This window comes from Pundamilia nyererei, unplaced genomic scaffold (assembly GCF_000239375.1).
Source record: "Pundamilia nyererei isolate P.nyererei 1_Seehausen unplaced genomic scaffold, PunNye1.0 scaffold00051, whole genome shotgun sequence".
Lineage (NCBI taxonomy): Eukaryota > Metazoa > Chordata > Actinopteri > Cichliformes > Cichlidae > Pundamilia > Pundamilia nyererei.
In genome coordinates, this window is record NW_005187452.1 from 1,473,670 (window position 1) to 1,489,303 (window position 15,634).

The window sequence follows — 15,634 nt, forward strand, 5'->3', positions numbered from 1 at the left end:
AAAAAAAATCACCTGAGAATTATAGAATGATTGAATATGGAAACTAATTTAACTCTTCTCAAGTGTTGTCATGTAAAATGAAATTCAGTTTTTCTTAAACTTTCTGACTTTCTTTCAAAAATAGTTCATGCTGGCGAATATTTGAGTGCTCTGGTATCAGAGTGTCTTTTAAAAAGTCCCACTGGGTTACAAATAGCTTTGTATCCGTTGTCCTTCTGTAGTCTTGCAGTGGCCCTTGAATGTGCTAAACACTTGCTTATTGTGATACAAATGATCCTTTTGAATCATTGCCTCAGGACAAATTTAAAAGGAAACATCCATGTTATAGAAACAATTCACAGACTTAAGAAAACTGCCTTCAAGTTGCAAAAAGTGTTTCCCTGCAATTAGGGAGTCATGACCTAAAGCTCATCATTCAACAAATGTGTAAAAAGAAACCCAAATGATGTAACGCCAGTGTAGACAATGTGCTATCCAACACTGGAGCAACAGTGTAAACCTGTGCAAAACAAAGAGAAGGTCACGTAAAATAAAAAAATGTTATCTTAATAACTGCTGAAAATTGGAGACATAGCTATTTCTTTTCAAAAAGAATGCCAAATTGTGCATATTCACCATAATCTGACATAGTGTAGCGAATCTTTCTTGAGCGAGAACTGCGTTGCTAACTGTTTTCTGTTACCAACAAGTTGTGCTTTGTTGGTGACGAGGGAATAGTGGATTGTCTGTGTTCAGCATGTGCACGTATTGTGTTCTGCAGGGGACAGATTTAAGTCTACTGGCCCACTGAGATAGAGATTGCATGAGGACACGTGAAGTTTCCCACAGTTACCAGCACATCGCTACCCTGCGTGTGTGTGTTGTTCTGTATGCACACTGTGTTATGTGGCTCCCGTGCGCTCACTCATTCCACTTTCTGTATGTGTTTGTGTTTAAATGTGTGCACATTGTTGCATGCTGTGCAATGCAAGTGCTCCCTTGTGGTGTTTTGTACGCGTGCGTTTGTGTATGTGTGCGTGCGTACATCTCAAACTGTTCTGTACCATACGGCCAGACGCCGGCCAAAATGAACACGGACCCCCTGTGATGGCTTTGGCCAAGCTGAAACAACACACACAAGATATACGCACACGAGATACACACTGGCAAATGCTGTCACACACACACACAAATGAACACACATCCACCAGCTGACCCAATTACACAGAGATGCGCAACGAGATGGAAACAAATCTACCCAGAGAACCAGCTAATTTAGAGGGGCTTAAAGACACACTCGCACACAGGACACATACTCACCTACACACATATGTGTCCGGCTATTTGGACTATCAAAACATCATGTTTAGATATGACATTATATGGAAGCGCAATTTAAGCGCACAAGTCAAGCCATATCTTACACTGTCAAAATTATGCCACTGCATCAAACTCGTGTGGTATTTTAAATCCATGCCTGCTCAGAATCACATTGTCTGTAATGTAACCTGCATGAAGAATTCATGATTCCAAATTGAAGTTCACGTTTGACCTTTTCAATATAAAATATAAATATAAAATGTGATATTAGTGTATGAATTCTTAAGTTACTTAAGTATCTGTTTTTCTGGATCTTGCAGTGACCTTGACCTTTCAACTCTCAACTTGTGACGTTCAGGTGACGGTTGCTGCAAAATGTGAAAAAATTCCCTGCAACTGTTATTGGTGCCTTCACAGCAGGTTACATATGGATCAGGCGCTCGAATTGTGCATTGATAACAAGCCGCCTCATATCTTTATCCCGTAACAACCAACATTCAAAAGTTGTAAAAACTAAAAACAACAACAAAAAAACCTTTTCACCTAAACCTCAGTCAGCTAAGCCTGATCCAAATTATTTGAATCCAAAATTTTGGACCTTGCATAACAAGATTTCAATGCTCCTATACAAGCAGCAATAATAGTGCTTAATGGTCTTCAAGAGTGTTCAAAAGCAAGACACAAAATGACACGTTTTTCCTCTTTTTCTTCTTTTTTTTCTTGCCAACTCTGTGGTGCTCCTTTTATACACAGTCATGTTACTGTCCTGTTATGAATTAAGTAGATAAGCTGTGAAATAATCCACCAAATGTGTGTGTGTGTGTTTTTATAATACAGAAATTTTCCTTCCTTTCTTGTGACTGGTATCGAATTCAATCTGACCATACATATGTGGGAAAAAAAGGATCTGTTCTATTCTTTGTAGTATTTTTCAATTAAAACACTGTTAAAACGGGTTTAGAGACTTTTAAAAATGACAATACTGAAGGAAATATTCATAGCATTCATTGTTTCTTTTGTTTCTTTCATGTTTTGCTGAATACTATGTGAGATTGAGGCTCAACTTTGTTAACAATGAAGAATTAAATGCCATAAATGCCATATTTTATCTGTATTTGATTTCAACATTTAGTAAAAGAATAAAGAACACATGATATATATATATATATACACAAATAACAAATATGGTTTTAAGATACATATATTGCGCACAAAATCATTTTACCTTTACTTTCATGCCCTGTCGGGCTGTTGGCTAAAATATCTTTTTCTGTTTCATTCTCCTTCCTTACTCCCCCTCTCTTTTCCCCCTCCTTTCTCTGTGTGGCCTGGGGGAGAGACTAGAGCAGTCATAGGGTTGCGGTAGCCTCTAATCAGTGTGAACAGCCAGCTAATTACCAAACCCTCAGCCCTGCCTGACTGTTAATTGCATACATTAGACACCATCAGCAGCACTGCAAGATTAACACTTAAAATCTTACCATTGCTGTAGTGGAGATGAGTGTCGTGAGCGTGTGTATGTGTGTGGTGCGAGCTGCCTCTGTGGTTGCGGGTGCTAATATTTAACACTTAATTAGACCCAAAATGGAAATGCTGCAACACAGAGATGGTTGTCGAGTGTTATAGCTGTTGCCGTGGTTGGGGGTGCCTGGGTGGGGGCAGCTGGTCGTCGAGGGCAACCCCAAGTCTCCGTGGAGACGACAGATGGAGTGACATTAAGAGCATTGCAGTGGAGCCATTTCAAATAATAAAATATCAATATTTACATTTTAATTACCCACTTCTAGCTCCACTAGGGCTATGTCAAGGAGTGTGTATGTGTGCATGTACACTGCAAGTTCCACAGGGCCAAGCCTTCTTGACTTCACAGGGAATGAAGAGCACCGCTAAAGTGACAGAGGTCGGCTCTATTTGAGAATTTCTTGGAGAAATAAATGCTGAGAACTTTATGCAATATTGTCAAAGATTATATTTCTCATTTGCCTATTTAAAAACTTTTTCTTCATTGCGTCCATCTATCTTTCTCTCACCCTCTACCTTTCCTTCCTCCCATCAATATAATGCTCATGACGGCAGGAATGACCACTCTGTGTGTGTGTCTGTGAGGATGTGCATGTGAGCACAAATTTGTCAGGGGAACCATGTCAACACACAGCTGAGCAGCTTACACACCAACTCACTATGTCTGTACATGTCACACACAAATTCAAAACACATATAAAACTGCTGATCAACACTTTCACGGACAAAAATGATTACGATGTTGAAATTGTAAGATATGTAAATATTACTTGTGTTTATATATGAATTTCTTCATTCTTCAATGAAATTGTATTAGGCAACTGAACTTATTTTTTGTTACGTTATTCTCCTAATTGCCACCAACTTAATCTATCCATCTAATTTGGCTGAATTTACTCTCTCAGCTTGTCCAATTACACGACTTGTGACAGTCTATTGATCCTTTGGTGGATTATCTTTTCAAAACAATATCCTGCAACACTCTGGAAAAAATCCATTGTCTGTCCAAACAGCAAAAATGAATGCTTATTTAAAAAGTACGTAAATATATATCCAGTAAGAACACAGAGTTCAAAAGAAGTAAAAAATTTTAACGGTCATGAAACAGACTTTTTTTTTCTGTTAAGCACTATTGATGTATAAAGAAGTAGAAACCTGCTGACTATTGGCTTTAAAACAATGGTCCCTGTACTGTACATGCCTTGTGTCAGTATATGAGATTATAAGGCTGTGTTGATTTTATCTTCCTAATCCCCCGTAGCTGTCCATAGAGAGAGGACCCCAGAAATTCCACAGGGATTAATTTACCATTCACAGATTAGAGATATGGTCTCCAATATCATCATTGAGGACAAGCATCGAAGGAAAGGGCTCAACAATTGGAGCAATGAGGAGAGGGAGAACAGAGAGAATGAGAGAGCGACTTAAAAAGACTGAAATAAAGACAAAGATGAAAACGGATGCACACAGAGCCTTCTTTCCTACAGCACCATACCATAATGTCGTAGCTTGAAGACAAGAACATTAGACCTCATTCCACCTCCTCATCTGGGCCTGAAAAAGCCTGGGCTGAAAATCTTAATTAATTGTCCAATAGTGCTGCGGGGTCATTATGCATTGCAATAAAGAAGCGTGTAATTATGAGATTTAACAGCCATTACCAGGGCCAGGAACTCATATGTCATCATCAGCAACCAAGCCAATGGTTTGGTACGGCTATGTGTGTGGCTTGATGGACAGCACACATTCACAATGCACACAAATGTACACAATGCCATGTTGCTCTATAGTGGTTATATAGATATACATATAAAATATAATGATATATAAAAATACATTTGTTATTCAATAAGTAAACAAAAACTTGTATATTGGTATACACACCTGCATGCAGACTAACAGCGAAACTGAAAAAAAAAACCCCCACACACAGACACACACACACACACACACTTTCACTCACTGACTCAATCAGTCTCACCCAGACAATAAGGCGGCCAGCTGTGATAGCCGTCTGCAGATGAAACATCCCATCAAGATTAAATAGACACAAAAATACACATATTATTACTACCCTGTGTGTCTGTTCTATGCACTTGTGCACAGTGAAGCACTGAGACCATAGGCCCCAGTCATTTGCCCTATAGCAGGTGGCAAAAGTGGCAAAACATCACTGAAGTGCTCAAGCAGAAAGAAAAGAAAAGAGAAAAAAAAAGATCTGAAAACATTTGTGGTAACAGAGTTTGTCAAAAGGTCAAGAAAAGCACATATATCCTCCCTTTTTGGAGGGAATACATCTATTCAAATGTGCGTAGAGTAAAAACAAAGCAAATTTGGCATTGTCTTATTTCTGCACCAGCGCAAGCCTCAGTCACACAGGCCTTTGTAACCACTGCTTTTCTGGCACTGGTTGGCAAGTGATTGCTGCAGGTTGCTGGCTTTTGCTGGATGAAAATCGGTTTGGTCATTAGCATTAGCAGATAGCTGTGGTTGTATGGAAGACACCAACTTGTCTGCAAACACTTGCCAACGATTCACCAAGCAGTAGTAACTTGAAACTTGAAAATGTGTGACACACACCAGAAATGGAAAACATCCCTTTTTAAAAGGCACAGATTCTGCTTTGAAGGTGACTACCTCAAAGATTCACTACCATTCATCTCCAACAAGTCTGCACCTTCCTTATAAACAACAGAAAACCCCTGCAACCAAGGAATTATAAAGGGATTTTCAGTCTAGTGTCACATACTACTGTTTGACCAATTTTACATAGTGACTGCAAGCGACCACTCGTCAACCAGTGGTGTAAACCACATTTTTCCATAATGTTTGCCAGTGTTTACTGTCTGATCTCTGGATGTTTAAAAAAACAACAACAAAAGTACAAAACTAATGAATCGTTATGAAAATTGATGATTTAAAAAATAATTTCAAATAAGGCTGAATTGTTCGGAATTCATCATAAATGACCTTTTAAAACTGTTATCCAACACTTTGGCAAAGGGACCGCCCTAAAGTGTTTATTGTATGTGTGTGTGTGTGTGTGTGTTGTGTGCACAGGCCATAAGTTGTTCCCAGCTGGTGACAGGCACGCTCCAATCCTATTTTCCCACCTGCTTATTGTCTGATGGAAAGGATGAATCCTCCAGGCCATTATTTAAGAACGATGGATGCAGGAGGAAGGAAGGTGGAAGAAACAGGAGCGCAAAGGGAGACAGGAAGGAAAACAATAGAATAACAAAGGGGAGTAAGGAATAAACAAATAAACACAAACATGAATGGGAGATAAGGGAAGTAGAGGAGAAAGAGAAGGCAGGAGAAGCAGTAGGAAAGGGAAAAGAAATAAGTAGTGAAGGAGCAATGATAGGTGCAGAAAGAGAGAATTAGGACAGCAAATAGGAAAATAAAAAAAGAATAAAATGGAAGATGCAGACAGAAACCATGAGGAAAGGTGGATAGATAAGCAGAAAGAGGAACTAGAGAATAACTATTTCATGCCTGTCTGTGAACTTTGCATGAACCGCCAGAAATAATGTGATGCCATGACAAGTCGGTCCCTCCTTCCACTAGATTTGTGGCAGGCATAGGTGTGTTAAGTGTGTGTGTGTGGGTGTCACTGGATCCCTGTATGTGTGTGAACTCTTTATATTGCTTTTGGTGTGTGTGTGTGTGTGTGTACATGTGCGCTCCAACAGATAGAATAGGATGATGATGATTTGAAATGGAGTTTGGCCTGTGCGTAATTATGATCATCTATCTTTATGCCCCGCCAGCATATCATATCATATCATATCACATCACATCATCTCTCTTTCTCTCTTTCTTGGACAACCACACACACACACACACAAGCAAATTGAAAGTAGTAAAAGCTGACTGTTTGCTAATAATGACTTAGATGATGATGGGCTCAGATGGTGTGCTGATTTATTTGTTACTGCTCGTCTGATTTCACATATTATAAAACTGTGCATGTATGTGTATGTGTGCATTTGTCTGCATTCACTACGTATCAGTGCTTCCTTATGAATATGTGTATGTGTTTTTAGAAGCGTATGTTTGTGTGCCCAGGGAAGTAAGTGTTTGTGTATGCAGGCTGGTGTGCGCCAATGTATGCAGCTTGTTTCTCGTGTGTGTGTTGTGTGTGACAGATATTATTTGATGCAGATTAGTCAGTGTACTCAGATTGCGGGCTGTGTCTCAAAGGCTGATAGACAAATGAATTTGATTTGCAAATGTAATCAAACTAATAAGAAAAAAAAACAGCAATGGACCGCTGAGCTTTTACTTGAACTGAAACCCATCTATCCACTGAAGAAATGTGTGACTCTTTTTCCTTTTAGAAATTAGAATCACAATAATTAAAATTACTTGTAATGAGAGGCCGTTCCAAAAACACATTTTCATCAGACATCAATTTTAAAATTAGCGTGAGTCTTAACGCACTGCTATTAGTTTTCTTGTTCCGGACTGCCATTACTTTCATGCAACTTCATTTTTTGATTCGGGTCTTATTTTGAGTGACACATACATGGATGTAGCCACCATGACATCATCCACTGGTTTTTAAGCATCCACTCACCGCACTGAAACAGCTTCCTAATAATTAGTGCTAAGTTGCATACAAATAAAATACTGCAGTTTTACTCAGCAAATGGAGCGCAAACTTCTTGGATGGGGTGTGCCTTACAGGAAGACATTAGTGGAGGTGAAGCATAGGAGACAGCTGTGGCTATAGTCCATGTGTTGGCAGTTACCTCACAGTGAAGGGGGCCATGCCCCTAGTTTGTAGTTGTTATAAGGGGCGACATACCAAAGATTATTTTTCTCTTACCAAACTGTAAACACGTTTAACTGGGCCTTTTAACAAAGGACATACCGCTGAGCCAGGCCAAGAGGTTGCTCGAGGAAGTACAGATTTTGGGACTTAGACTTTATTTGTTGTTATCACAATGGCAGTGTGTATGTGAATGTACATATTATTGTGCGTTTTTAAGGTAACCACCTGAAGCTGGGTGTTTGAGTCTCATCATAGGATCGTCTTTATGGAAACATTGTTGACAAATATGTGGCAATGTAGAGAATGGCTATATATCTATTTAATGCAATGTAAATATAGTAGGGATTCTTTAATATTACATCAAAATACTGTAGTATATAAATATTACCCAGAGGTTAACCTTCAGATATGAAGGTGATTAATTTAAGAATTATTTTTTACACATTACTTTGTCGAATTATTTGATATCGGCAGATCTGTGGGCTCAAATTGTGATTTGATTTTAAAACATTTATTCAGTTGATAAAACTGCATAATGACATAGAAAAGAAACAAAAGTGAATAGAAGAAAAAAGTTACAACCAAGTAGGCAAGAAAGAAAAAAGCAGCGTACAAAGAAATGAAAATGGTTTCGCCTCTGTTCTCTCATATTGATGACATGCTTCCAATACCCACAGGCTTAATCCAATAAAGAAAGCCCAACTTAATCCAAACATTAAGCTCAGATATCAAATATTCTTTTCCTAATTTGATTTCATCAATATTTGTTTTCATCTGCAAACAGTGATGTGTTTGTTTGTATGGGCTGCAAGAGGAAATCATGGTGCTGGTGCACTGGAAAATAAGATAACTCTTTTGCATGAATGTGGACAACGAAACAGACAAACACATGCGCTCACATGAGCAAACACATATACTTGAAACCAAGACCTCAGCCTCTAAATGTGTTATCTAGCTCAGGGATGAGCAGAAATGGAAATCAAACACGCCAAACAGAGCTCAGAGAAAATCAACAGAGACTAGAAACACACATAAAAATTACGTACTGAAGACCCTGAGACCCTCGATAACAATGGCAAGAATGACCAAGGCAATGAACTAAATCAAATACTAAATCTAAATCAAACTCTAATAAAGTCATATTTATGAGTTTGACCCCATCAGCATATAGATTGGGTAGAGTCTTTATTGTCATTTAAAGTGAGTTTATAAGCACAGGAACAAAATCTAGTGATTGAATGTAAAATGTCCAGTATCAACACCTTTGTTTTCTGGCTAACAGATCACTGGTGTTTACTCTCCATTCAGGCAAATCTCAGGAATTCGCAAGAGTTTTCTACCATTAAACATTTTTAAAACATCTGCTGTTAAAAATCTTGTTTTAAATGTCATCGTTTTCCACACAAACATAACCTTTTATCATGTTATGCACGTAAAGACGTGAAGGTTTAGGAGAATAAATGAGAGCACAAGTTATAAATCACCTGTATTTCTGTTTGCTTTTACACTGTCAAAAAATATAATGTCTGTATGGTGAGCTATATGTGTATGTCCATGTGAATGCACTGTATTTTTTGTGTGTTGTGTTTGTGCTTAAGAAGGCACCCACCATGCTGTGACTGTCAAGGTGAGCTGGCCTTAGCCGACAGAATGGGGGCATATCTGCTTGTGCGTCTAGTTGTTTCCATGTGTATTTCCGCGCGTTTATTTCATGGAATCTTAGGGGCAATATCTTTGAGGGGGAGAAATACTGTAAAATGTAGTAGGGAATTCACAATAATGAACAGTGAGGGAAGAAGGACAAAAGGAGGCAATAATATTATTTTAGAAGTTTGATGCCAGTAGAGCTCACTTGTTTGTGTGGGTTGTTTTTCTTCTGATTTACCACTCTGTTACTAAGCGGAGCAACCTCTTTGCTGATTGATGACATCACCAGACTTAATCAGGAGGGCTGTAGAGTGACATCATCACATCACCAGTCTGGGCTTTTACATCTGTCTCACTCTACATGCGCACAGATGTGAGCAAACACACACATGCACACGCACACAGAGCTGTTTTGCATCTTTCAGAGCTCATTGTGAAGTCTTATAATGTGTGTCAGTGTTAATTTAGTGAGCTGCAGTTTCAGAGTCAAGCATCCATATGTACGCGTGTGTATATGTATGTGTGTCTAAAGGTTCCCCATGACTGCCGAGACTCAACATTTGATTTGCTAAAAGGAGCAGGACACTTCTATTAATCAATATTTGCTGACTACTGGCTGCCTCTCTGGCTGATTGACTGGCTGTGTAGTTACTTGACTCACTGATTGGCTAACTAACAGACAGAACGGCTAACTGCTCGACTGGTTGGCTAAATCTCTAAGTGAAAACCGTTTAAAACATGTCCAAAAGAGAAACACCAGAAGAAACGAACACTGGCTACAAAATCTGAGGGCGACTTTCCTCTTTGGCTGCTTTACTGCGATATGTCAACGTTTGTAGAGAGGCACATTTCAAATAGCGATCAGGATAATCATCTGAATCTGAACACATAAGCAAAACCAACGAGCACTGGCCTTCCAGTCAGTGGTCGCTGGCTGGGAGGATGTGAGAAGAGGACCATGGGAGGGGATAGGGGTTGAGAAATGATGGTGACTTGATAATGAAGAGGTTAAGAATACCACAGAGAGAGAGGGTGGGAGGTCAGGTCAGGGAGGGGGAGAAAATGAGGGAAAGACAGAAAGACACAGAGGGATAGAGAGCAAAAGGAGGACGTCACGGGACAGTTTTAAGAGGGAAGGGTGGGGGGGTGGGGTATTTAGCCAATGGGTCAAAACAGTATTGTGTTAAATGCTCTCTGGGAGTATCTAGGTTATCTACACTGTTCACGTCCCATTTCCTGTTCTTTCAACGCATGTGTTATTCTACACCTGAACTTTGCCACTATTATACCTGTGTACGTTTCTAATCAATTACTAAAATACTTTCGGTATGGCAAGTTGTATAAATAAGATTATATTTTGAATAATCATCAACATAGAACAACAGAAAAAAGAAAATAAAGAGACAAAGAGAAAATAAAGAGAGCAATCAAACATCTCTCAAGAATGAAATAAAGTCTGGTAACAGCTGCAATAAATGACTAAAGAACAGGGCATAAGAGAAAAAATAAAATAAATGTCCATTTGTAATAACTAGCAGGGAAGAAGGAATATGTTACTTACTAGGGGATAAAACAGAAAAAAAGAGCATAAGTCAAAATTTTCTAAAGCGGTTATTGGCTTCAGCTGTAAACGTTACACAGTGTTATTTGTTTTGAATAAGCCTACTCATATAATTAATGTACAAAATTACTTTAAGAGATTCATTACGCTTGATATATAAATTCAAAATAGCTTTTTTGAAGTACAAAAGCTAAAGCACACTGCGAATGTGATAACAGCTGAACCTCAACTATGCTCACACCAGAGTGTTTTAACCCCCAAGTTCATCTCCAAATCCAGAGGAATAGAGGGGGAAAAGGGAAAAAACAATAAAGAGACATATTAAAGACAGTGAATGTAAAAGAAAAAGAGAAAAGTATGCAGAACAAGAAGGAAGTGTTCCTCACCTGTTATTCCATCACCACCAAAGTCCAAACCCCTTCTTCTCTATCTCCATAAAGACCGATTAAATAAACGAACCGATGGCAAACCCCTCTTCACCTCCCATCCCCCATTTTTTTACAACTCAATCATGCCGTGCTACTGCTGGCACATAGACTGCTTATCCCGAGTGTCAAAATTGAAAGGGGAAAGAAAGAAAAAGAGGAAGAAAGACTGTAAGAAAAGAAAGAGCAAGTTAGAGGAGATAGGGAAGCAAGAGAATAGTGGAGGGGATGTGGGGGGTGGCCCAAGAGCAATTTCTTTCGTGAATAAAGACAGAACAGGGGAGGGGGGATTGTGAAAAAAAAAGCACTAATGGCAAGGCCTCTAGTTCTGTTAAAATAGACGGCGTTATAGGTTCTAGCTCTCATTCGTTGATTCATTCATTTGTTCGTTCCTTGCTCTTTCGTCAAGTCAAGTGCTCGCTTGTCTGTCTCGCTCTTTTGTGTTCATGAGTCTAGATAAGAGCTGCTAGTATGACTGCCCGGTAGTCATTTAGCTATTATGGAAGGAGAGAGAGAGAGAAAGAGAAAGACAGAGAGAAAGAGAGAGTAAGAAGAAAGAAAAGAGGATGAAAAGACTAATTCTACTGACAGATAAATGGCTCATTTGAATGGCCTTTCTTTCTTTTAATTCACTCTCTCATTTGCTCCTGTTTAAATATTTGCTGTTCTTCCCCCGCTCTTCTCACCTGACTGCTCTTCTTTCCTCCTTCAAACACGCATACACACTTGACGATGACATGCAGCCTAATACGCAACTGGAGTTGTCTCTTTGAGAGCTATTAAAATGAGATCTTCGCTTTACTAATCCATATTGGATGGTAAGGCCTTTCATGGCCTCTGAATAATAACTTCTGATATTTCCACAGGCCTGCAGTTTCAGAGTGTGACCGTTTCCTGCTCACGTACCACTGTATGAAAATGTGTGCACGTTTGGAGTCATTTGTCTATGTCTTGTCACCGTTTGAATCAGCAAAAAAGCCTTATGTGGCACATCTGTGTTTATATATTTGCCCGCATTTCATCACTCTCTTTGAAACACGCGGATCTGTGAAGTACACGCGCATGATTCCTTGTGGGATAACCAGATACACTCAGTGTGTCTGAAACCTCATTTTCCTCTCCTAATGACATATCAAATGTTTGCATAAGGCCATATCAGTATGGAAATCAGCGTGCACACACATAAGTCTTAGAATAAAAGAACCAATCAAAGAGATATGCGTGAATATGTGCGTGTGTGGTGTCAAAAGTCTCTAACGTCGGGTGACTGTGTGTGTCAAACATGACACACACACTGACACACACAAACGCGCGTACCCTAGCCTTGTTATCCGGGGGCCTGTCTTGCAGGCAGCCTCTCTAACGCTGAGTGATGTTTAAATTAGTTTACAATTTAGGCTCCTCGCTATCCACAGACGGCTCTTAACTCAGTGTGTGTATGTGATGTGTTTTTCTGGGTGTGTTTGTGTGTGTGAGAGCGTAACAAATTGTTGCCAGTACGGCAGACATCTAATGACTTCAAATTAGCTGCCTGGCGCTTGCCTTGACACGTTGTTACCACTGTTAGCAGCCTTTGTGTGCGTGTATGGGTGTGTGCGCGCGTGTGTGTATGCGGCACATCGCAGCCATATCATGAAGCATAAATTGGCTTCACCTCCCCTCTCTCTGCCTCTGTCTTTTTTTTCTTTGTCTCTCTGTCTCTCTCCATCAATTTAATTAAAAAAATTACTGTACCATGGAGAGCAAAGACTTGTGCATGTGTGTGTTCACATGTGCAACCTGCAGAGAGTCACCACACACACACACATGCACGACAAGATGTGGAACAAGATGGCTGAAAAAAGGTTAACAGGTCTATCTGACTCTATTCTTTGTGTGTGTGTGTGCGTTTGTGTGCATGTGTGTGTGAGAGGCTGATAAAGAACGTTGAGGAGGCGTATTTCTTTCTGACAATCCTTTCCAACCTGAGTGAACAGTAGATCACTTTGTGTGTGGACATGTATGGGTGTTTGTGTGAGCTTGGTGTGAGTGTGAGTATTAGATAGGTGTTCAGCGCTGTAAACAGTGAGGATTTCATAAGGTGTTCACTTCACACAAACACACACACACACACACACACACACACACACACACACACACACACACACACACACACAGGGAAGATGAAGAGTTCTATCTTTCTCTGTGAGCAGTGGATTGCCTTCCTCGTTCATCTAATCACGCCATCTTCTCTCCTCCGCCAAGCAATCGTTGCGCTTCGCTCGCTTTATACAGAAAGCTGCACACACACACACAGACACAGACACACACACACACACACGAACGTACATGCCCACATGCACTCTGAGCCCAGTACATAACCTGCCTAACTTGAGCCACTTACTTGTAAAAAGGGTAAGGACAGAGAAAACACAGGCATGACTCAAAACAACAAATTAAATTAGATTACATGTGTGCCTGTGCATATATTTGAGTCCTTTTGTGTATGTACATATGGATGTTCAGCATAGTCTTGTTCAATAAGTTTTTATTCGCTGAAACAAAAGCTAAACATTTTGCCATAGACCTCATCTTGAATCACTTGAGTTATTATGTTAATTTTGCAATCTTGTACTCCAGCTCCAAATTTTATCAGATTACGAGAGAAAAAAGGTTAGTTTAAGTTAGTTTAAGAAGATTAAATTCTTAAATTCCTCGCTTTTAGTAATGAACCTGTGAGAGAAAGGGCACAGGAGAATTTTCTTTTTCCCTACCTGGAATATGTTTGGCCCAACCAATGTTGACCACCAGCTCTCTGTCCGCCAGGTCACACAGCGTAGTCAGGGCCTTGATGTCGCTGTCTGGTACTGTCGGGTCCGGCATGGCATAAATCTTCTCTGGCTCAGCCACCAGCAGGTGAGATACGATTTTGTTATCTGCAAGGCAGCCAAAGGCAACTGACATGACCACCAGACAAGGAGAAAGACACAGAGACAGAGAAATGGTGAATTTTTGTCGTGTAAGGCTACAAGTTGTTTCACCCCAGTCCGGTACAAAAATATGAAAGGTCATGTGCAAATCTCATATTATGGCCTGCTGGTAACACATACGTCTTAAGCTATATTTAAGACAAACACGCACAGTGGACAAATGAAGGAGAACTGGTGGATCTATTTTGATAGGGGGTGCATTTTGCTTGCATTGTTTAGGACCACATCTCCCCATGGAGTGAACAGTGATTGCAAATTAATGATCACCTAGGTCACTAAATTGTTCCGTAAAATGATGTGAATCGTATGCTTTCACCTTGGAGTCATCCCACTGAAGAACTATTGCAGATTTTGGACCAATATATCACATGGTGCTCTTTTTCCCTTTAATTTCTCACCTGTCTGTATTCCCATACGCAAAAATGAAGCATCTGATGTAAATTCAGACTCGTTAGGAGTATGAAACGTTAGGAGTATGAAATCAACACACAATTTTCAGATGTTCACGTTGCAATAAGCATAAATTTAAAACCTTTCAACCCTTGAATCTGCCAAAAACACACCATTCCTTCAAAAACACCAAATTTCAAGTGTTGATCTTATCTGAAAGCCTTTTTAGAGTTTAGCACAAAACATAAAAAAGGACTGCACAAAAAAAATCAAACAAGGTATTGAAATGTTTTAAATATAAGCGATTCTCCAGTGGTTATAGCCTTCTACCACCAGTTGATCCAAGATGCCCAAAACTGTTGTTTTGTAAGACAGTCTTAAGAAGTTTCACTGATACATACAGCAGGGAAAGATAACACTGAAAGCCAAACGGCTCAGCCGGTAATGGTGACATGTGGTGATGAGACCTCTATGGCCCATTAGTAACAGACTGATACCCTGCTTCCAAATTAATCCACTGACTAATCAAGCATGGGAATAATAACAGAGGATAGAAGCGCAAGAGTGAAGTGAAGGATAGAAAAAGAGAGCAAGATTAGCAATGAAAAAATGGGAAAAGATAGAAAGGTAGAAAGTGAGTCATGAATAGATTGTAAAAGACAGACAGGAGGAGTCCAGAGAGCGACAGCTAGATAGAGATAAACAGCAAGAGAGAGTGAAAGAGAGTTGTGGGGATGAGTTGTGTATTGATCTAACACTGTTCACCACCCCCAATTCTCTTACATACACCCACACATACACAGTGTGTGAGTGTATACATATACTGCAGTATCTGTGGGTAAATCTTATTTAATGTTTCCCTAATTAGAATCAATGGAAGCCCATTTCCAAACCCTGGGCTATTGTTCTGTTCTCACACAATCAATGGGGACGCTGAAGCTAGGGATTGGGCAACAGATAGATAGGCTGTGTGAGTGTATCTGAGGGAGAGACAGAGGGACACAACGTGTGTGTATTGACTGTGTGAGAGAGAGAATGAACA

The 15,634-nt window shown here is 39.7% G+C and overlaps 1 protein-coding gene across 3 annotated transcripts in view; it reads right to left on the reverse strand.

Moving 5' to 3' along the window:
- Positions 1-15,634, reverse strand: part of esrrga (estrogen-related receptor gamma a) — a 68,133-nt gene that overhangs the window by 11,009 nt on the left and 41,490 nt on the right. For 2 of the 3 annotated variants that reach the window (XM_005733310.1, XM_013910894.1), the window contains exon 6: positions 13,987-14,169. In XM_005733310.1, coding sequence (XP_005733367.1) covers positions 13,987-14,169 — 183 coding nt within the window. The remainder of the gene's footprint in view (positions 1-13,986; positions 14,170-15,634) is intronic. The other variant, XM_005733311.1, reaches the window with a different exon arrangement.